This window comes from Doryrhamphus excisus, chromosome 9 (assembly GCF_030265055.1).
Source record: "Doryrhamphus excisus isolate RoL2022-K1 chromosome 9, RoL_Dexc_1.0, whole genome shotgun sequence".
In the NCBI taxonomy this organism is placed as follows: domain Eukaryota; kingdom Metazoa; phylum Chordata; class Actinopteri; order Syngnathiformes; family Syngnathidae; genus Doryrhamphus; species Doryrhamphus excisus.
In genome coordinates, this window is record NC_080474.1 from 20,782,501 (window position 1) to 20,805,623 (window position 23,123).

Sequence of the window (23,123 nt, forward strand, 5' to 3'; positions counted from 1 at the left end):
GTGTCCAACCTGCGGCCGTCCACTTACTACAGACTGGAGGTACAAGTAATAACAACTGGAGGGGAAGGTCCCGCAACTGTCAAGACCTTCCAGACTCCCAACATATTACCAGTCAGTCAGCACCGTGAGTATGAAGTCACTTTGGACATTGTTTTCAGGAGTGTCGCTCACGGGGTTTTATCAGGATATTAAACAATTATCCAACAGTGTCAGTCATGATCGCAATCGCAGTCACAAAATAACAAAATGATTCAATCATTAACTGTGTAAGACTGTGTAAGAACTTTTTTAAATGACCTCAGCCTGAAATAGACATATCAAATACAGTCGTCCCTCGGTTATCACTGTTAATTGGTTGTAGACTTGACCGTAAGAAGTAAATGTACATTTTTTTGGTAGTTATGGTTAAGAAAACCTGTTTACAATCTTCTAAATATATTTTGTAAACATTATTAGAGCCCTCTTGACATATATAGCACCCACATAGTCACCTTGACATTCCTATTACCCGATATAGTAGTACTTCCCGCAGTGGCTATTGTCCCATCAGTGTATTACAATGGTGGCTTTAAATGGCTTTACACTCGTATTACCCGATATAGTAGTAAACATAATACAGTAAACCTCGGATATATCGGATTAAATTGTTCCCACTGGTTTTGTCCGATATAAGCGAAATCCGTTATATGCGTATACCGGAAAATGTCCGTTTTACGCATATATGGGTGTGGTGGCTATTTGTCCTTCTCTAAATAATAAACGTAACTTCTAATCAAACGGCCACTGATGCACCATGGGTTTTGTTTCACGCAGGCAAAAGAGTCAGTCCAAACAATCCTGTTCCGTTTCTTCTTTCCTTTTATTACCAAGCAAGCAAACGAATCAAAAAGGAACAAGGGCCTTTTCCTATTGCCTCTCTTGCTCTGGTACAAAACCATAGGCCCACCCCGGTGCATGCTGGTCCCCTGAGCACCGCCCACCCAAATATATTGCAGGTGCCCAGGGTGCCATCCAATGAAACAAACCCACAAATCAACCACCAATTAACCCCAACAAAATATGATAGACAAACAAAATAAATAAATAACCAACAAGAAAATACCATCAAGGAATCCAAACAAAACAACAACAACAAAAAATAAATCAACAGATATCAAAAACCTAGGAACACACCAATAAATAGCTCCTACATTCCGGCCCCTAATTGTGTATGAACCCACAATTACTTCTACGTCCCAAAAAAGGAGCTATTCCTTTAGCTGAACTACAATTATGGAATACACCATAAATCAGTCTCTTCCTTTTGAAGTACCTGCAAGACAAGAGAGAGAGAGAGAGAGAGAGAGAGAGAGAGAGAGAGAGCCATAGAAAGAGAGAGAGTCAGTGAGTCAATGTCAATGATGCTAAACTGCTGCTTCCAATAGCAGGCGGAGCTTCGTCACTGGCCTCCCCAGGATGCTGGTCTTTGTTTGAAGACGCACAGAGCGCACCAGTCCCTTAGCATCCGATTTGACATCCAAAACTTTCCCCATCATCCATGATCCTCTTGGAGCCGCAGCATCTGCCACAAGGACGATGTCTCCGGTGGTGAGACTCCTTCTTGGCCTTGTCCACTTTTGTCTCTCCTTTTTCTGAGGTACAGATCATTTGAGTCAAATAGTCCTGGTGGCATGATAGGTTTGCCTTTCAACGTCAGGATGTGATTGGGAGTGAGTGCTTCAAGGTCATCCGGGTCGTCGGAAGCCTTTGTGATAGGTCTGTTATTTAATATTGCCTCAACCTTGAACCTCTCTCTTTGTTCATATTGCACAATTGCTTTCTCTGCTTTGTCATAATCCTCGGGCGTCAAACTCTGTCCTTTGAGTGTGACCTTGAAACTCTGCATTCTTCCTTCAACCTTTTGACATGGAACAGCAGAAAATTCCATCCTCTTCCTGCACAGAATCTTGAGAATCATCTTGATCTTTAAAAACCAAGCAACTGCAGTTTTTAGCTTCGTCCAACTGGAAAAGTAACGGATTAAGCTGGTTGTGGCATTTTCCTGGATCTTGATAACAGCATTCACCATCAGGTTCCTTTTAACCTCTGGATCATCTACAGGAACTCCATCAAGATCCACCTCCAATTTAGGCCATTCCTCTTTTGGCCTCCAGAGAAACTCTGGTCCAATTATCCACCTCCTGTTTTTTAGGAAATCCTCAGCTCTCATTCCTCTAGAGGCTTCATCTGCTGGATTCTCTTTAGAGCTCACATACCTCCACTGATCCACATCAGTTGCTTCTCGGATGTAAGCTGCTCTGTTTGCCACAAAGGTGTGGAATCGGCTGGTTTCATTCCGTATGTATTTAAGGACTGTCGTGCTGTCAGTCCAAAAAACGGATTCCTTCAGTTGAAGCTGCAACTCCTTTTGCAGCAGCTTAGCAACCCTAACAGCAAGAACTGCAGCTACGAGTTCCAAGCGAGGAATTGTCATCTGCTTGAGTGGAGCAACTCTACCTTTTCCCAAGAGAAATGAAACATAAACTTTACCATTAGTTTGTAGTCTCAAGTAGGATGCTGTTCCATATCCAACCTCACTTGCATCGGAAAAGTGATGAAGCTGTGCAACGACGTGGTCTCCAAATTCTCTGGGCTTGAAACAGCGATCCACCTCAAACTCTGCTACCTTTTGAAGATCTTCAAGCCAGTTGGACCATTTCTTACGGGAGAACTCCATTATGGCTTCATCCCAGCCCAGGTTCCTCCGACATAGTTCCTGGAGAAGCAACTTGGCTGGTAAAATGAATGGAGCTAAAAATCCCAAAGGGTCATACAATGAGCTGACCACTGACAGAATACCTCTTCTGGTCTGTGGCTGTTCTTTTGCAGACGTCCTGAATTTGAATTTGTCAGATTCAATGCACCACTGTAGTCCCAGTGCTCGCTCTACTGGAAGTTGGTCTGTATCCAAGTCCAAGTCCATGATCTCCTTTGCTCTGCTGTCCTCTGCAATTGACATTAGCACTTTGCGGCTGTTGCTGATCCACTTGGAAAGATTGAATCCTCCTTTCTGACAAAGCGCAGTCAAATCCTTTACCATTTGCACTGCCTCTTCTTCCGATGCCATGGATTTCAAACAATCATCCACATAAAAGTTGCATTTGACTGTGTTCACTACATCAGAAGAGAAATGTTGTGCATTATCATCTGCTGTTCTCCGCAAAGCATAATTTGCGCAACTTGGTGATGATACAGCCCCAAACAGATGTACTTTCATTCGATGTTCTACTGGAGACTGTGCAGTATCTCCCTGAGGCCACCAGAGGAAGCGGAGAAAGTCAACATGCTTGACTGAGACACGAACTTGATGAAACATGGCTTGGATGTCTGCCATTACTGCCACAGGTTCTTGCCGAAATCGGAGGAGGACTCCAATGAGAGAGCTGGTAAGATCAGGACCCTGCAAGAGCTGGCTGTTCAAAGATGTTCCTTTATACACAGCTCCACAGTCAAACACAACTCTCAGTTTACCTTTTCTTGAATGGTGGACACCGTGATGGGGGATGTACCAAAGCGTTCCATCACTTTGTCTCATTTGGTCATCAGGTACCCTTTCTGCATATCCTTTATTGATCATGTCATTCAGGAATGCAACATATTCCTCCTTAAAATGTCCATTTTTATTGAACTTTCTTTTCAGGCTCTGGAGGCGCTGTTCTGCAACACAGCGATTGTTTGGCATCATGGGATTTTCCTGTCTGAAAGGTAAGTCGATGCAATAGTGGTCTTCTATTAAGTTTACGGTATTGTTCATAAGATCCATGAACTTGATGTCTTCTCTGGACATTTCAATCTTCTCCTCTGATGATTTCTCATTAAAGTCATGATTGTATTGCTTAACCAGCATTTCTTGCAGATGATCAACAGAGATTCGATTTGTTGTTACAGTAGGACAGACACTCTTACCCCTACCGTCAGATCCACCGCGCAGTGGACCATTAATGGCCCAACCAATCCTGGTCCTTACTGCATAGGGCCCTTCATCCTGGCTGTTTATCAGCTCCCAAGGCTCCATTACCTTTGGGGCATCTGTACCGATAAGTAATTCGACGTCGGCATCGATGTCATGGAGCTTAACACCTTTCAGATAAGACCATTGATCCACATCCTCCTGTCGTGGGATATTTACTGCAGACACAGGCATAGTCCTTTGGGTTAGAACATCAGGTAACTCAATGAAGTCATTCCCATCCATACCAGACACTTCAAGTCCTGACAAAATCTGAGCATTTACTATTTTCCTTTGGCCCATTGTTCTTAGCAGAATACTTGCCTTTTTACCTCTTAAGTTCAATTTCCTTGCCAGAGTATCTGTGCAGAATGTACCTGAGCTTCCTGGATCCAAAAAGGCATATGTTTGCACAGTTTGATTATTTTTCTGACTCTTGACCTTGACTGCAACAATAGAAAAGACAGAGTCATCTTCACAACCGGCCCCAATATGGCCACAGGTCTGAGACAGCTTTGCAGAAACACTTGAAGGGTTCACAGTACTTGGCCTTTGTGGTGAGGATGTGCCTGTATCCTGTCGGTGTATGTGAAGGACTCCCGGGTGCTTTTGGTGACACACATTGCAATCCAAACGACTCCTACAGTCTTTGCTTGTGTGGCCTAGCTTCAGGCAACCAAAACAAATGCCCTTTTCCTTTAGAAAGGTAATTTTATCCCGGTGTACTTTCACTTCAAACTGTGAGCACTTGTCCAAGGAATGACTGCTTTGAGAGCAAAACAGACAATTTTGCACGAAAGGTACTTTGGCTTGAGTTATTGTATGTTGAGATGTACCTCCATCTTGTACTTCAGTGACATTAGTGGCAAAACTGCTTTGCTTTTTCCTTTGGTTTGTGTGATTACTATTGGAAGCCTTGAAGTTGGTACGTTGCGAGTCTTGAATGTTGCCAAAAAGTGGATCCGAGGCTATTTTGACTTGTCTTTCAATGAAGGTGACAAGATCAGTGAATACCGCTCTTTGACCACGTCGCTCCAGCAAATCACAAGCAACATTCCTCCATTTTTCCCGTAATTTGTATGGCAGTTTAAGAATGATGCTCCTCATGTTAGATGGTAAGTCCAGCTCTTTCATATACATAAACTGTTCTGTCAGATTTGAGCATCCTCTAAGAAAAAGGGAGAATGACTGTAGTGCTTTAACATCCTCACTTTTAACAGGTGTCCAGTTGAGAATTTTTTCCATATAAGCAGTGGCAATTCTATGCTCATTTCCAAAGTGTTCGGCGAGAAGATTTTTGGCTCTGCAATATCCTTGCTCCGCAGGTAAGTGCTGACAACTTTGCACTAGGTCTCTTGGCTGCCCCCTGGTGTATTGTTCAAGGAAGTGCAAACGATCGTTCCAATTAGCCGTCTTCTCCTCCACTCCATTTTCAAAGGCTCTAATGAAAGACCTGTATTGAAAAGGGTCTCCATCAAACACTGGGATATTTCTAGATGGAAGTGCCGAGGATAGATTCTGCTGCACCAGGAGGGAAGTGATGTCATTTTGTCTTTGCATTATGGTGGTAATGTCAGTTGGATGAGTTTGAGTTTCATTCCTTCTTTGTGCAGCTTGAGTTGGAACCTCAGCATTAATTAACATTTCATTCCTTTGGGTATGTGACCTTTGTTTGGAACCAACAACCTGTGGTTGAGATATAGAATAAGGCATCAAAACGTTGTCCTTTGCATCCTTTTTATTCGGCAGGAATGTGTCGGCATCTGGGTTGAGTTTACTTGTGCTTTGACAGTTCCTTTCAAAATAAGAGTTCATGCCATCGGATCGATTTGAACCACATTGAGATGAGTTGATTTCCAATACATGAAGTTTTGCACTTGTTGCTGCCAATTCTGTTTCGAGTTCCAGCTGCTCCTTTTGCTTCCTTAACTGTTCCTCCTGAGCTTCAATTAGATGTTTCCTTTTCAGCGCGGCAACACGCTCCATTAGTGCCGCTTTATCCGCTTCAGCTTTTATGCGTGCAGATGTTGTAGAAGAAATGCGTGATACCTGTGAATGCTTGGAAGACTTTGATTTTGCACGTGATATGTTAGAAGCACTGTCTTGACACGTTTTTATGTAAAAACTCAATCCTTTCGATGTCCATTTAATATTCCTTTTTGTTGCTGGTATTCCAACATCGTTCTGAGACCCTGTATTAACATCAGACATCTTTAATCATATAGTCAGTCAACCATTCCATTTAATTCAGAAGGCGAGGGGGTAAAAGGCCAAATATAATCCTCACTGGCAGCACAGCCACTCTTGCAAGCATAGATGCGCACTGGAGTTGTAGATTTAATGAATGAAATACGCCAGCACTTCTGCGTAAATTAGCGCTTAATAGCCGACTTAACTCAGAGTTATCACCGTTTTCCAATGCAGCTTTTTGCAGTAACACATACCAGTTTCTGATGGCCAAGCTGAGTGTGTCGCTGGTGTGGGCCAGGCGTAGTTTGAAGCTGACACGATTTCAGATGGGAGATGAATAAAACAATTCGTGAGCTTCGTTCATCCAAGGTCCAAAAGAGTCCAACGAGTCCATTATTGATGGGTTCTTTTCTTTATCCAAGGGCGGGTTTTGTACTTTGTGTGGTGGCTATTTGTCCTTCTCTAAATAATAAACGTAACTTCTAATCAAACGGCCACTGATGCACCATGGGTTTTGTTTCACGCAGGCAAAAGAGTCAGTCCAAACAATCCTGTTCCGTTTCTTCTTTCCTTTTATTACCAAGCAAGCAAACGAATCAAAAAGGAACAAGGGCCTTTTCCTATTGCCTCTCTTGCTCTGGTACAAAACCATAGGCCCACCCCGGTGCATGCTGGTCCCCTGAGCACCGCCCACCCAAATATATTGCAGGTGCCCAGGGTGCCATCCAATGAAACAAACCCACAAATCAACCACCAATTAACCCCAACAAAATATGATAGACAAACAAAATAAATAAATAACCAACAAGAAAATACCATCAAGGAATCCAAACAAAACAACAACAACAAAAAATAAATCAACAGATATCAAAAACCTAGGAACACACCAATAAATAGCTCCTACAATGGGATTTATATCCGGTATATGCGTAAATGGGATTTTATCCGTGATAAAAAGGCACTTCCTTGACTATGTTTCCAATGTACCTGGACGCGCAGGCAACGCTGCAAACGCTGCAAATGACGTCGTATAGCGGCCTGTCACGATTCGGCGAATCGGAGCGCCACGATGCGGCCATCCGATATATGCCAGGGAAATTTCATGGAAATGCATTGGAACGGGACTGAAGATTTTGTCCGAAATAGGCGAAATCCGTTATGAAAAATCCGATATATGCAATGAATTTTTATTGGAAATGCATTACAGAAAAATCGGTTCTTTTTTATCTGTCCCTTGTGAGCGAATTTCCGATATATCCGAGTCCGATATATCCGAGGTTTACTGTACAAGTAAATAAGCCATTTGACACGTTCATGTGCGTCACAGTAAATGTGTTCCCTGGCGGACAGATGTGTAGAGGACAGGAAGTGATGTTGGAGTTTCAGCAAAGTATATATTTTTAACCCTTTAAAGTCCAGTATGTTTCCAGAATTCTACAGTTTTTGTTATCGGAATTAAAAAAAAAAACATTATTATGATATTTATTATGATGAATCCCTGAGATGGGTCAGTGATCAGCAACTGACTTTATATTTTTGTAATGTTGACAAAAACTGCAGTTAACAAAAAACTGCAGGGGGGTACGGTTTCACCCCACCTGTACATGTTTTGGTCACTATGGTTACCATTACTGATGATTTTTGTCTTTTGTTTTTCTAAGGGCCCAGACTCCGACCGTACCAGTCTCCTCACCAGAAACCATCAGTCGAGAGACACTGAGACGCAATGCGAGGCAAAGTCAGTCAGTCAGTCGCTCTTTCCCTCCCACCTGTCAGAGACTATCTGGAAAGAGTGTGGAACCGTGAACTGTCCCAGAACCGACCCCCCCCCCCCCCATTCAATTCCCTCCATGAAATAAAGGTCCTCTCCTTTCAAGAAGGCTTTTCCTCCAGAACCGCTCTGACTCACTCCGTCAGAATTGTGTGTACAGTTGATCTTTTTTGTTGTTTTATTCTTTTACCACAAAGTCTACTGTTTTGCATTTGTTAGTGGAAGAAAGACAGTTCCAAAATCTAGCAACATTGTAGGTTGAGATGATCGCAGAGCACAACATGCAACATAAGTCACTGAAAAAAACAGTATGTTAAAAAAAAAAAAAAAAGGCATTTTTTGAAGAAGGTAAACATGATCTATTTATTTTGACTGATGTCACTGTTGTCTCATAGTATGTTGCATGTAGTACATTTGACAGGTTTGTGCTTCATATTGAGTGCTTGCAATGGTTTTGCATGACGACCATTCTTGGCATGATAAAATAAATTGTCCTATTTTTCTTGATATTTTAGCGATATTCCATTAACAGATTAACAAAGAACTATACTGGGAATACTATGTAATGTTTATTAATGAAATTATCTTTCTTGGCTGTAGAAATGTTTGTGGTGGAACAGTCAGTGAATGTCTATATTTATTTATGTGTGTATTCCGGTTTGATTTGAATGTGTGTGGATGTTGTGTGTGTTTTAGTCTCGCTTTTGTTGTTTTTGGGGAAGCAACGCAAATCTTGTAAAGACACTTTGTAAAAATGGAATTGTAAATACAGTCTCATGTTACATGTTATTTTTCCATGGTATAAACTGTACAAACTCCGAAGTAATAAAATAATCCTTAATCAGATCACCATTGCTGTTTGTTCAATAGGGAATGAATGAATGAATGAATGAATGTGAGCGGTAAATAAACACACACCTCCTCGCGAGCTGAGCTATTTGGCTGGTGCCCATGCTTATTTTGGCTGACAACTCCCCCACCCCGCCCCCCTGTACGGCCTATTCACAGATGAGTCCGGGAGTTGAAGACATGCGCTCCACAAGTCCAAACAAACAGGTCATCCAACTCGACAACCCGAGTGGTGCAGTTAGCGCCGCAGAGGTCCGACTCCGCCCACCTCCTCTTGACAAAATGCTTCACTTCTCACAACAACACAGAGTTTTAAAAGCAATAAATGCCTCCTACGCTCGCCCTCATGAGCCTGCAGAGTGGAAATGTTTGCAGAGAACATTTAATTGGAATTGAGTCTTGGAGCATTAAAACCACGACTTTGACACTGAATGCAGAATGGTTGCTTTTAACAACATATACAATATCAGTCTTACACCTGTGTGGTGTCATGAGCTAACGATGGCAATTAAAGACAGGAAGGGGAGGGTTCAGGGGCTGAATCATAGTGCAGGCTACGGGATCACTTCATAAGAGACGGCTATTGACGTAACTCGTTAGCCTCCAATGCATTTGTTCCAAACTTAAGCAAGTGTTTCAAACAAAGTGGGTAGTAAGGACAAAATAAAAAGCCAAAAACATACCACTTCCACATGGAATTGGAGGAGAACTTGTTTTCATTCAATTTAGTGATCATGTAAATCCAATTCATTCAGTTTAGTCACCCAAAAATATTAACAAAAAAATGTTTTTACTTTGTTATATTTCTTGAATTCAGTAGTGTTTCTCACTTAAGTGCTTGCACTTGCAACTCTCTTCGGCCCCATGGCGGATAATTTAGCAGTCACACTCAATAAAAAAAAATGCACAAGTCACGAACACAGCATGCTTTCTTTGGGTACTGGACTCAGCAGAATAACACAGAGCCCAATCGTGTACATTAACCGAGACATTTTTTGTGAAAATTGTCTTTGAAAACCAAGTCATACAAAAACTGGTTTGACTGTATTGTTAAATTGTTCACAAATTCAGTTTCTTGACTTTATGATTGAAAAATCAAGGGAAAAATCTCAAATGAATGTGATAAAGATAAAACGGTTACCTGAGCACTGAGATGGGGACGTCTAACGAATCCACAGGTTCCCCTGGTGGGAAACAATAAAGTGAAAAAGATACTCCATCAAATACATAATACTTCTTAATACAGTTATTTCCCACAGTCAATATGACGAATGGGAATATGACTTTACCTATTAGATAAAAGCAGCAAAAAAGACAAGTATGTTGCCCAGGCAACCTGGATGGCCGCTTTTCCTCTTTTGCCTGGAGCGCTTGAACACCCATCACAGAAACAATTTGGACTCTTCAGGCCAAAGCACACTTTTCCATTTTGTGTCAGAAGACCTCGGATGAGCTCAGGACTCGAAGACGTTTGTGGATGCTGATGATTTATGGCCTTCGCTCTGGATGGCGGCGTCTTAGCTTACGTTTTTGTCGATACGGGCAACAAACTATTTGAACTGACATCATTTTTTCCGAACAGTAATATCCTGAACAGTGCTGCCTGACAGATAGAAGAATATATATTGTTGATTTTCGGCATTTACCTGGGTCTTTTCATTGGTGAAACTCATTTTGAGTTTATTAAACACAGAGTCACATAAAAATAACAATAAACACAAAACTACATTAACGTCATAGACAGAACAGATGCTTTCATCTGTCAAAAATGTAACCTTTTAGCTGCAGAATGCTTTTTCTTACCCTGTTGCTACAGTTGTGATTGCTGGTGGATACGCAAGTAGTACATACAATATTGCAACTATATTCTTGGTGCTGTTAACATGGTACGGTGCTTATTTCATATTGTGCAGTTGCATAGTTAGTATTTACTTTGAACCATGTCACCATGCACATCTGTATATTCTGTACAGAACTGTACTGTGTATTGTACAGTTGTCATTTACATATGCATACTGCATATTATTTATTTTGTAATGCAGTCCCCAATTACATCTGCATATATAGTGTTTTTTTTTCTCCTAATGTACTGTATAGTCACCATTCACATCTGCATAAAAGATTTTGTATTGTACATCTGCTTAGCATTAACTTTGTTATGTACATACACAGCTGATGCTAATTTTCCATAGCCCGGTGTTTATATATGCATTGTATTGGTATTCTGGATGTTTATTTTTCTATTTTCTGTTGTATTCTAACAGCACCTTGAAAGAACAACAACACATTAGCCGAAATGCTCTTTAGCCAGAATGCTACGTGCTATCAAACAACATACAGCAAACGGGAGTAAACATTACAGAATAAAAGATAAATAAGAACTCACTGACACTACTGTTTATCGCTGGACCAAATAGCCCCCCTTTTTTTCTGAACAATTTAATTTCACTTAGCTTAGTTGTATATTTAGCAAAACAGCGGTAGAATGAATGAATGTTTTAATTAGCTTCGTGGCTAATGGCTTGTGCATATCCAAGATATCGTCCATACAGATACTTCCTTGTTTGCCCAACTCGAAATCTGATTGGTTAGAAGACCCGCCAGTCATCTGAGTCGTCATTAAAACAAAGTCAGTCTGACCTGACAACACGCGCAAATCTAATTGGTTAAAAGCTTCAACAGAAACAGGAAGTAAGTGAGAGCTACAAATGGGGGAAAATCGGCTTTTGTGAGTATTGTGATCCATTTACTATCTTAGATTCACATTGTACATGTGTCAAGTGAAGAATGAGAGCACGTTTGCCAAACTAAGAATCATGTTAAACAGTTTGAACATGAAATATACTCAATTGACTGTGTCATGTCCCAACCTTTTGGTAATCAGTGTGTTTATATGACATGTAATGTAATCTTGCTTTCTTTACACAACATTTCTCATCAAGACATGTGTATTTGAGCTCCATGGAGACGTCACTGTGCATCACTTCTCATGAACTAATAATTCAGGAATTGCCTAAAAAGCAACTTTGATGTTTTAATTGGGAATGTTAAAGCATGGTCCAACGAGGCCCACGTCGCTCTTGCTTTACGTTTATTTTCTAATACTACAGCAAACACTGAATCGATCAACACAAAAGCTGTCAGGAAACAATCCAAGTGACATCAATTAGACACATGTCTAAATATCATAACACCTCCGCCAAATGAAGCCTCGGAGGACGACATATTGCTGCAATGAACTTAAACACAATCCTTAGCAATCAGCTCGAAAATATCCAAACATGGCCGCCTCCTGTTGAGCCTTCAGTTTCAATGTTCTTTATGTTGTCTAAACGGGGACAAGCGCTGAATATTATTCCACCGCCAGAAGCTTATTTTCCTTCATGGATGTGAGAGGTCATGTGGCCTGCAGTGGTTCGTGCCATGTGCCGAGGTGTGTTTTTATTCATGTAGTATGTAGCCAGATGTTGACGTCTCTTTTCATTATCGCTCTCTGCAGGTGGCGAAAAACGGACTTTCAGATAAAATGTGCCTCTAAAGCCAATGTGCAATTCGGCCATGAGAAGATTCATACTTGTTTTTATGTAGGCTGTCAAATTTTATTTTTCATTCATTAAGTAAAATTTTTGTCTCTACTCCGTTCAGCCTCAGGACGACACTTCCTCATTTGGTCACAAGACTACCGTAAGGTGCATTCAGGGACACTCTGGAAATCCCTACAACATCTTTATTATGCGAGTGTGTGTGGCCTGAATAAACAGAAAATAAAACAAAAACAAAGTAGATATTCTTATCACTCCCTAACACAGTCCTTCTCAAATAGTGGGGCGGGCTCCCCTGGGGCCGTGTGGGGGCGGTAGGCTTTCATTTCAATGCAAACCTGCCGACATGTACAAATTTATAACATGCAATTTGACTCTGGAATACGCTTATATGCTCTCCATTTTGTTGCATTTTCCTGGTTGATGTTCAGTCTGTACGGTATGGATAAATTAATAAATATTATCAGTTTTTTCTAGTATTTCTGTCACTTGGGGGGGGGGGGGGGGGGGGCATGACAGAAAATGATTGAGAAGCACTGCACTAACGTTACTCTTAAGTAAAATTTGCTGCATTTAAGGTTGCTCGGAAATCTACACATGTGAACCATTAAAAAGAGGCACTAGGCAAACACATGTTCATACATATGTGCTATCATTTACATTGATTTAAATTAGCAGTCCATTTGTAATTGTTAATGCATCCATTTCCAAAGGAGGAACTGCACTTTTTGGGGAATTTTGCCCATCATCCGCAATGCTTGAACACATTTATTTCCTTTTTTTGTGCATTCTAGTGCGAGAAAACAAGTTAATATGATCTAGCTAACAATGGACATCATGGGAAATACCTATTTTGACGCTAAAAACCACACAAAAAAGACGCAAAAATGGGCCAACAGTGGTTCATTTACATAACTGGCTTGTATATTAACCAAGCTACAGTGATATTATTATTGTAGCAGCTAACACGAAAAGCTGTATTTATCTGGCGGACTATCACGATGGAAGAGTGGATACCTAGCTCTTCATTTTGCTGCAAAGAATCAATAAGATGCTTGTTTTCTGTTAGCATTTTTTACCTGAGGACTGGAGCGTACGTCATGTGCTGGAAGACACAGCCATCCCAAGAAGAGTGGACATCTTAAGTGCTGCTGTTGTTGACGTAACTAGCATAAGTATGTACATCAATGTGTCTAGGAAAGAAGTTTGGGTAGTGTTTTCAATCATCAAAATACGACAAGATACTGCAACTATTGTTGATGTTATCAGTGTACGTGTTAATGCATGATCACAGCATGGATATCAAACCATGGTTTCAAACCGAGGTTTGTTTAGAGGTCTTCATTTCCTGAGGGAAAAGTTATTTCCTGGAACAGATTGTGTTCGACCTTCGAGCTTCTTGTTGTGTACACTTGTGTTATGTCACAGTAGATTACATCTGCTTGGTCATTGCATGCTAATCCTGCTCTCTTTTCAAGAAGAAGAGCCAATATTAGCTTTTTAGTTTTTTTGTTTTTTTAGCGCTAGCCAACCCTGCCCCGCTCCCTTCCACTGCTGCCACGGGCCCCGGCAGCACGCAGCAAATACCATGGCCCTCAAGTGCGGAAACCTCAAAAAAAAGAAAAAGGCCTCCAGCCTCCTTTGAGGCATGTTGCAAGACATCCAAGTCTCAGAAGTTGTAAAAGAAAGAAAGGAGGAGTTGGGAGCTGGAGGGGGGTGGGGGGGGGGATGCAACAAGTCCATAATAGGTCAGTGAATGCTTTGTGTGTGATGTTACAAAGCTTACACACTTTGCATGACATTACATTCCTATTGGGAAAGTCACGCAGGGCATATGGCTTTCAAAATTAAACACATATTTCTGATTATTTGTTTGGCTAGCAGCTGCCTACCCATTCAACCATCCAGCCATGCTGCTTGTTTTAAAAAGAAAACAGAGACGGCCAGTTCTTTCTGTGGGGTTCTAACAAAGGTACGCCGTTTCTCCCACACCTTTCCTCCGACCTCCCGGCATCCATTTGTGGAGGTTAGCATTGCTGTGGGCCGTGGGTCACTTTTGGCCATACCAATGCCTTTATTTACTATTTTCATTTTTTATATTCAACCATAAATCAGGGCGGCACGGCGGATGAGTGGTTAGCATGCAGACCTCACAGCTAGGAGACCAGGGTTCAATTCCACCCTCGGCCATCTCTGTGTGGGTTTTCTCCGGGTACTCCGGTTTCCTCCCACATTCCAAATTAATTGGCCACTCCAAATTGTCCAGGTATGAATGTGAGTGTGAATGGTTGTTTGTCTATATGTGCCTGTGATTGGCTGGACACCAGTCCAGGGTGTACCCCGCCTCTCGCCCCAAGACAGCTGGGATAGGCTCCAGCACCCCCACCACCCTCATGAGGATAAGCGGAAGAAAATGAATGAATGAATGAATATTGCATGTAAGGGCATGTGGTTAGCGCGCACACCTCGCAGCTAGGAGATCCGGGTTCAATTCCATGTTCTCCCCGTGCATGCGTGGGTTTTTTTTCCAGGTACTCCGGTTTCCTCCCACATTCCAAAAACATGCTAGGTTAATTAGCCATTCCAAATTGTCCATAGGTATGAATGTGAGTGTGAATGGTTGTTTGTCTATATGTGCCCTGTGATTGGCTGGCCACCAGTCCGGTGTGTACCCCGCCTCTTGCCCAAAGACAGCTGGGATAGGCTCCAGCACCCCCCGCGACCCTAGTGAGGATAAGCGGTAGAAAATGAATGAATGAATATTGTATATAAGGGCTGCACAGCGGACATGTGGTTAGCGTGCAGACCTCACAGCTAGGAGACCCGGGTTCAATTCCATGTTCTCCCCGTGCATGCGTGGGTTTTCTCCGGGTACTCCCACATTCCAAAAACATGCTAGGTTAATTAGCCACTCCAAATTGTCCATAGGTATGAATGTGAGTGTGAATGGTTGTTTGTCTATATGTGCCCTGTGATTGGCTGGCCACCAGTCCGGTGTGTACCCCGCCTCTTGCCCAAAGACAGCTGGGATAGGCTCCAGCACCCCAGCGACCCTCGTGAGGAAAAAGCGGTAGAAAATGAATGAATGAATGAACCATAAATCAACATTATTTCTTATTATGTTTGTCATAAACTGTGACAAGTCACCCAATTCAAAGTGCAACGTGGTGAGGGAACCTTTTGAAACCTTTTGGCGATGTGGGGGTTAAATCAGCCTTTCAATGAAATGGTGAAGTGGAGGTAAGAATGCATGAAATATGTGACCTCTGACCTGCTGACTTTGTGAAAAAAAAGTGTCTCATGATGTAGAACTATAATGATAATATTGTATTGACCTGCATACATTCGTGATCCGCTGTGTTTTATCTGGAAATAGATGTTTTTTTTCTGCAGAAAACTCAACACATTCATCGTAATTCGATAATAACTTTAAATGACTAATTAATCATATTTCTTAGCTGCTTGACAGATGTTGTCAACTGTTGACTCTACATCTTTATTGATCAACATTATGTTAAAATTAGCATCAGAACATCAGCGGTTGCGTTTCACTGGTGCATGTGTGAGTGACTGAAAGAAAAGCTCTGACTCACTTGGGGATTAGTGGTTTGGTGCCACCTGTTGGTTTGCTATGGATAAAGCTCTGACTCCGAATATAAGACAACAACTCAGATTTCTAAGAGAAAAAACAGACTTCTATTCAGCCCAGTACAGTATGGTGGGTCATATACGGGAGGTAAAGGTATATGTCGACTGTTTTTTTTGTTTTTTTTTAATATGACAATGATCATAACCTGAATGATTTGGATCTGTGACTCTCGGGTCATAAAGCAGAGCCAGACGTTCCCTGCAGATTACTACCACATGGACTCCATCCACTTTCAGTGTGATGAGATGGAATATATTGTCTGTGAGATTGATGAAAAATAACCGCAGTGTTATGACCCCCCCCCCTCATTCATCCCTCCCCTCCTTCCCATTAGGGAAAGCAATGTACCTTTAATGCTGTGGTTGGGTGAGAAATCTGACCTTGCCCCGGGCGGTGGCGTGTTTCTGGTTAGGCTCTGGTGAGTGGGACCAGGCAGGAGGAGGGTGGGGGGCGGGTACAGATGAAAGGCGCTCTGTGTCGGGCCCGCAAAAGATGCTCAGTCCAGGTCTAATCAAGACCAGAGAGCGTGCACGGGCAGACCTGAGAAAACGAGCGCCGTTCGTTATTCTGGGCTGATAAGCTTGATGTGTTTTGTTGCTGGAAGATGCACTCGGTGATAAGAACAAGTGTCTGGCCAGTCGAAAGAATGAGGGTGTTTAAGTGGGAACACAGTTGGGAATTATGTGACAAATGAATTTGTGTAACTAGAGTGGAACCACCAACAACTTTTTTTCCAACGACGGTCACGTATATTAAAGGTGCTGGGGGTCACTTAGATACATTTTGTACATTAATAATCCGCTACTTTTTTGCAGTGTGGCTAATTAATGGTTCAATTCTAATTTGTGACATCTCCTTTAGTCCAGAACTACTATTAATTGTTGATATACTGTGAAGTTGTGAGTCAATGAGGAAACGGTAGCGAATCGAAGGAGGTCATTATATTTAGCATTTATATTTATATTACAATCTAACACTCCCTAAACAATCTAATCCAATCCACTTTATTAATATAGCACATTTTATAAACAGAGTTTCCAAAGTGCTGCACAGAAAATAAAAATTAAAAATAAAATACAATAAATAAAGGTACAAATTAAATTGAATCCAAAACTAAAAGATCATTTAAGAAATAAAATATATATTAAAATATTAAAAACAAGAAGCAAAGCAATAAAAGTATAAAAAAAATAAAACCAATTAAAATAAAAAGAAAGAACTAAAAGACACAGGACCATACAACTCACTCAGAGTTAAAAACCAGAGAATAAAAGTGGGTTTTAAGACGAGATTTTTTAAACAACACTACAACAACAAACCTAATAAATATACAAATATGTACCAATATGAATTTGTATGTACAGTAAACCTCGGATATATCGGAAATTCGCTCACAACGGACAGATAAAAAAGAACCGATTTTTCTGTAATGCATTTCCAATAAAAATTCATTGCATATATCGGATTTTTTTATAACGGATTTCGCCTATTTGGGACAAAATCTCCAGTCCCGTTCCAATGCATTTCCATGAAATTTCCCTCGCATATATCGGATGGCCGCATCGTGGCGCTCCGATTCGCCGAATCGTGACAGGCCGCTATACGACGTCATTTGCAGCGTTTGCAGCGTTGCCTGCGCGTCCAGGTACATTGGAAACATAGTCAAGGAAGTGCCTTTTTATAACGGATAAAATCCCATTTACACATATACCGGATATAAATCCCATATATGCGTAAAACGGACATTTTCCGGTATACGCATATAACGGATTTCGCTTATATCGGACAAAACCAGTGGGAACAATTGAATCCGATATATCCGAGGTTTACTGTATTATGTTTACTATATCGGGTAATACGAGTGTAAAGCCATTTAAAGCTACCATTGTAATACACTGATGGGACAATAGCCACTGCGGGAAGTACTACTATATCGGGTAATAGGAATGTCAAGGTGACTATGTGGGTGCTATATATGTCAAGAGGGCTCTAATAATGTTTACAAAATGTATTTAGAAGATTGTAAACAGGTTTTATTAACCATGACTACCAAAAAAAATTACATTTACTTATCACGGTCAAGTCTAGAACCGTTTGCAGCGTTGTCTGCGCGTCCAGGTACATTGGAAACATAGTCAAGGAAGTGCCTTTTTATAACGGATAAAATCAGATTTTTTCCGGTATACGCATATAACGGATTTCGCTTATATTGGACAAAACCAGTGGGAACAATTGAATCCGATATATCCAAGGTTTACTGTATATAATGGAAAAAAAAACAACATTGTAAAGCTTTACCACAATGTATTGCAACTGAGAAACACATTCATGGGGCGCTGCAATGACGTCAGCCTCCCTCTCGGTTCTACTTCTGGTGCACAGACCAGCCACCATTTTCTGTGCTCATTATTTGAGCATAGAAATAACACTGAACACAGAATAATGGCATCAGTGTGTCCACTATTCACGATACAAAGGAGACATGCCCAACAATATTCATGCGGATGAAAACATGAATGAATAAAAGTAACTTTATTTGTGTGGACGCGGCCTTGAAGGACACATTGTTTGTTGCATATGAGGACTATGATGTCATGAATTGCAAGCGTCCAAGATAATATTCCTTCCAGTGCGAGTGTTATTTTACAGAGACAGCTTGTCGGAGGTGTTGATTCTTTCTGGCATTCCCAGTGAAGATAATGTTGGACTGCGCTGCAGGGAAAAAAAAAGAGGTGTTTTTGTGTTACGTGGGAGGCCCAATAACACGCCATCCTGCTTCTATTGTGCAGGATTCTTGTCAAGGAAAAGTGGAGCGTTTATATGCAATGAAAATGGTGCTAAAAGTGATCCAATGTACAGTACAATATAATTTATATATTTCATTTTATGAGATGCACTACCAGAGGTGAATTAAAAAAAAAACTCATTATCATTTGAGAGGTATGAATTTGCTATCATCATTAACACATCACTTCTGTGAAGCAGACACTGTGGGTTTGTGTGGACAGTGAGTGGGGGGGGGGGCTTGTTACAGAGCAATCCCATATTAATATTGTTAATACTTTTCATTCACCTATTCATTATTATTATGGTTATTATTATTGTATCTTTTTCTGCTACTCACAGCATCATACTAACAGCTTGTTCTAATTTGAGAACATATTACTGGTGGTCTGGCGCTATTATTATATTATAATTATTATATTTATAATATATAATTTATAATAATTATACTATTATTGTTGTTGTTTTATGTTTGTTTTATGAATATTGTCATTCATTGAAAATGTTGTATATATTTTGGTATACCACTACTACTATAATACAGTACTACTACTACTACTAATAATAACAACAGTTTATATTTTCAGGGAACTACAGTAATATTAAAAAAAATGGTCAATTAATTAATTAAACTTCTTCTTTGTAGTCATCTTTGTAGTATGCTTAATAATAAAAATGATAGTAATGATTCTAATGAATAACAAGTAGTAATTATTAAACATATAATAATAATAATAATTAATTCCTATTGTACTGTATTACCATTAATACTAAAATTACTATTACTATTAATTAATCCATTACCGGTCAAAAGTTTGGACACACTTTGTCACTCGATAGCACGAGGAAGTGTGAACAAACTTTTTATTGCTAGTCTTGCGGGATTTTCTTTTTAGGAGCTCGGGTCAAAGGTAAGCGAGGGGTCCACTCCGTTTGTGTTTACAAAGAAAACGTTCCAAGAGAAGCCGTTATCCAAATCCCTTGTTTCCAAAGCAAACATCCGTCACCGCAGGCGTACAAAGTGAGGCGATCCCGCCAGGAAAGTACCATCCATCTGGCTGCTAACTGTTTATAATCCCCCTCAGATTAGTGTTAATCCACTTAATGTGCTTTTCCTGAGGAATAAAAGCACATTTTGACCCGTGTGACCTGCTCCCAGGAAGTTTCTCCAGTTTATACTCGTCTCGTACCTTCATGCAGTGGTGTCTTAAATGTTACTCATAAATCAGCGATCATTGCGATTTTGGGCTCTTTGTCGTCTTCCGTCGTCAATCCGAGGCTGGTAGCGAAGCCTCAAAGGCAAAGCAAGGTTCAAAGGTCACTCTGTGCCCTGCGGGGAATGACCGGTGGTGCGAAGGCCAGTCTTAAAAGGCCGAGAGACAAGGGAAAGGAAAGGTCATGGGGTTGAGTTCACTTGGAATCCACAGTGGACTTTTCCATCATCCGTGTTTCCTGCCAGTTGAGGAAAATATCCTTAATGGGCTTTAATGCACAGAAGGGACGGTGAACACATCTGCAAGCGTGAGCTCTACAAGTTCATAAAAGAATGCACCTGCCGTCCGAAAGGCTTGTAAAAAGAGGACAGCTTTTATGCGCTGATGATTGCAGCATCACATCTTCCAGTGGAGCTCAGAAGAAATGTGCCAGAGGTCTCTGGAGAGTCTTTTTTTTAGTGAAGTTCAGAGATAAAAAAAATTTATGCTCATATTTTAGCCCTTTGTATTTCATTGTGGACTCCTATAGAGCAGCTACACACAATAACTAGCACAGAACGCTTTAAGATCTTCCAGAATCTGCACCTATTCCATCTTTGGATTTCATGCTTGTACCTAATGTGGATATATATACTGTATACCTGATAAAAAAATTTTTTTAGAGAAGTTCAGAGATAAAATTTTATTTATGCTCATTTTTTGGCGCTTTGTATTTCATTGTGGACTCCTATAGAGCAGCTACACACAATAACCAGCACAGAAAGCTTTAAAATTTTCCAGAATCTGCACCTATTCCATCTTTGGATTTCATGCTTGTACCTAATGTGGATATATACTGTATACCTGATAAAAAATTTTTTAGAGAAATTCAGAGATAAAATTTGTTTTATGCTCATTTTTTGGCGCTTTTGTATTTCATTGTGGACTCCTATAGAGCAGCTACACACAATAACCAGCACAGAAAGCTTTAAAATTTTCCAGAATCTGCACCTATCCCATGTTTGGATTTCGTGCTTGTACCTAATGTGGATATATACTGTATACCTGATAAAATTTTTTTTTAGAGAAGTTCAGAGATAAAATTTGTTTTATGCTAATTTTTGGGCGCTTTTGTATTTCATTGTGGACTCCTATAGAGCAGCTACACACAATAACCAGCACAGAAAGCTTTAAGATCTTCCAGAATCTGCACCTATTCCAGCTGTTTCCTTGGATTTCGTGCTTCTACCTAATGTGGATATATACTGTATACCTGATAAAATATTTTTTTAGAGAAGTTCAGAGATAAAATTTGTTTTATGCTAATTTTTTGGCGCTTTTGTATTTCATTGTGGACTCCTATAGAGCAGCTACACACAATAACCAGCACAGAAAGCTTTAAGATCTTCCAGAATCTGCACCTATCCCATGTTTGGATTTCGTGCTTGTACCCAATGTGTATATATACAGTATACCTGATAAAATATGATAGTGTTCCGTGTGTAAAAGAAGGCGGAGAGCTCATTTCCAGGCACCGTTGATGGTAGGAGTGACGAAGAGGCCAGTTGTGCCCGTGGCATTGGGAGGAATCTGGACATGTTTAAAGTACTAACTTTCATCTTTTTTCCTTTTTTTTTTTTTTTTTCGTAATGCTGGTATGAAGATGAATGCCGACGCAGTGGACATGTGGTTCTCATTAAACGCAAACATGATGTCAAACACAGTGAGAGCGTGCACAGCTCTGGTGTTTGCCAGCGACAGCTCGCTGCTACACTTGATCATTTGGGAAGATTTCGGAATATTGGAAGAAAAAAAAAATGTAAGTAGTGAGTCACTGAACAGTTAAACTTCACACACTTAACCCCACCAAACCATAAATAGTAACCTTTGCAGATTGCGAGATCACCTGCTTTCATTTTCATATATATGAGTCATGCCGTTTGAAACATCCAAAAATGGATGTGAGTAAGTGATGGAGGATTTACTTTCTGCGTACTTCTACTTTTCACATTACCGCTATTCTCTTCTATTCGTTTTCTATGACTTTTGACACAAAGATGACGTCAAAATGTATGTGGTCTTACCCCACATCTTCTAACTTTTAGGGACTATCACTCGATGTTAAAGGCACCCGACACAGTCGTCAAAATAGTTAGTCAAAGGTTAAAATGTAAATACCACTCTTCATAGTTCTTATTCATTTTCCATCCATCCATCCGTTTTGTATGCCTCTTATCCTCACTGGGATCATAGGTATGCTGGAGCCTATCCCAACCGTCTTTGGGCAAGAGTACATTCTGCACTGGTCGCCAGCCAATTACAGGGCACATAAAGACAAACAACCATTCACACTCACATTCATACCTATGGACAATTTGGAGTGGCTAATTAACCTAGCATGTTTGTTTTGGAATGTGGGAGGAAACCGGAGTACCCGGAGAAAACCCAGGCATGAGAGATGCCCAAGAGTGGAATCGAACTGGTGTCCCCTAGTCCCCTGTGAGGCCTGTGCGCTAACCACTTGTCCACCGTGCAGCCCTGGTTTGTTTTAATTCTACTATAAAATAAGACCAGAATACCCGGAGAAAACCCACGCATGCACGGGGAGAACATGCAAACTCCACACAGAGATGGCCGAAGGTGGAATTGAACTACGGTCTCCTCAGTGTGCGCTAACCACTCTTTCACCGTGCAACCCCCATTAACATACTCTTGAAATCCAATTTTTTTATTGTTCATAGAGTTCATATTGGGGCTGCACGACGAGTGGTTAGCGGCAAGGCCACACAGCTCGGAGACCCGAGTTCAATTCCACCCTGTGTGGAGTTTGCATGTTCTCCCCGTGCATGCGTGGGTTTTCTCCGAGTACTCCGGTTTCCTCCCACATTCCGAAAAGGGATAAGCAGTAGAAAATGAATGAATGAACATTGTTAGAGACCTCTCGACATGAAATAACACCCCTATAGTGACTTTTAAGCACATTTATAGTAAACATAACAGAAAATAATACATACAATTCAGACATAAATAATATTTACATTTTTTGGATTGTTTACGTTCGGTTCCTCCCACATTCCAAAAACATGCTAGGTTAATTAGCCACTCCAAATTGTCCATAGGTATGAATGTGAGTGTGAATGGTTGTTTGTAGAAAATG

The 23,123-nt window shown here is 40.8% G+C and overlaps 2 protein-coding genes across 6 annotated transcripts in view; both read left to right on the forward strand.

Moving 5' to 3' along the window:
* The window catches only part of LOC131135868 (anosmin-1), a 94,903-nt gene extending 86,108 nt beyond the window's left edge, over positions 1–8,795 (forward strand). For all 5 annotated transcript variants that reach the window (XM_058082263.1, XM_058082266.1, XM_058082267.1 and 2 more), the window contains 2 exons: positions 1–124; positions 7,840–8,795. The exon at positions 1–124 is cut by the window's left edge and continues 18 nt beyond it. In XM_058082263.1, the coding sequence (XP_057938246.1) occupies positions 1–124; positions 7,840–7,898 (183 nt within the window). In that variant the 3' untranslated portion in view covers positions 7,899–8,795. The remainder of the gene's footprint in view (positions 125–7,839) is intronic.
* A 2,705-nt stretch (positions 8,796–11,500) lies between these two features.
* The window catches only part of LOC131136193 (immunoglobulin superfamily member 3-like), an 82,307-nt gene continuing 70,684 nt past the window's right edge, over positions 11,501–23,123 (forward strand). Inside the window, exon 1 of the mRNA XM_058082787.1 lies at positions 11,501–11,526. The gene's annotated coding sequence lies outside the window, so the exon portion shown is untranslated. The remainder of the gene's footprint in view (positions 11,527–23,123) is intronic.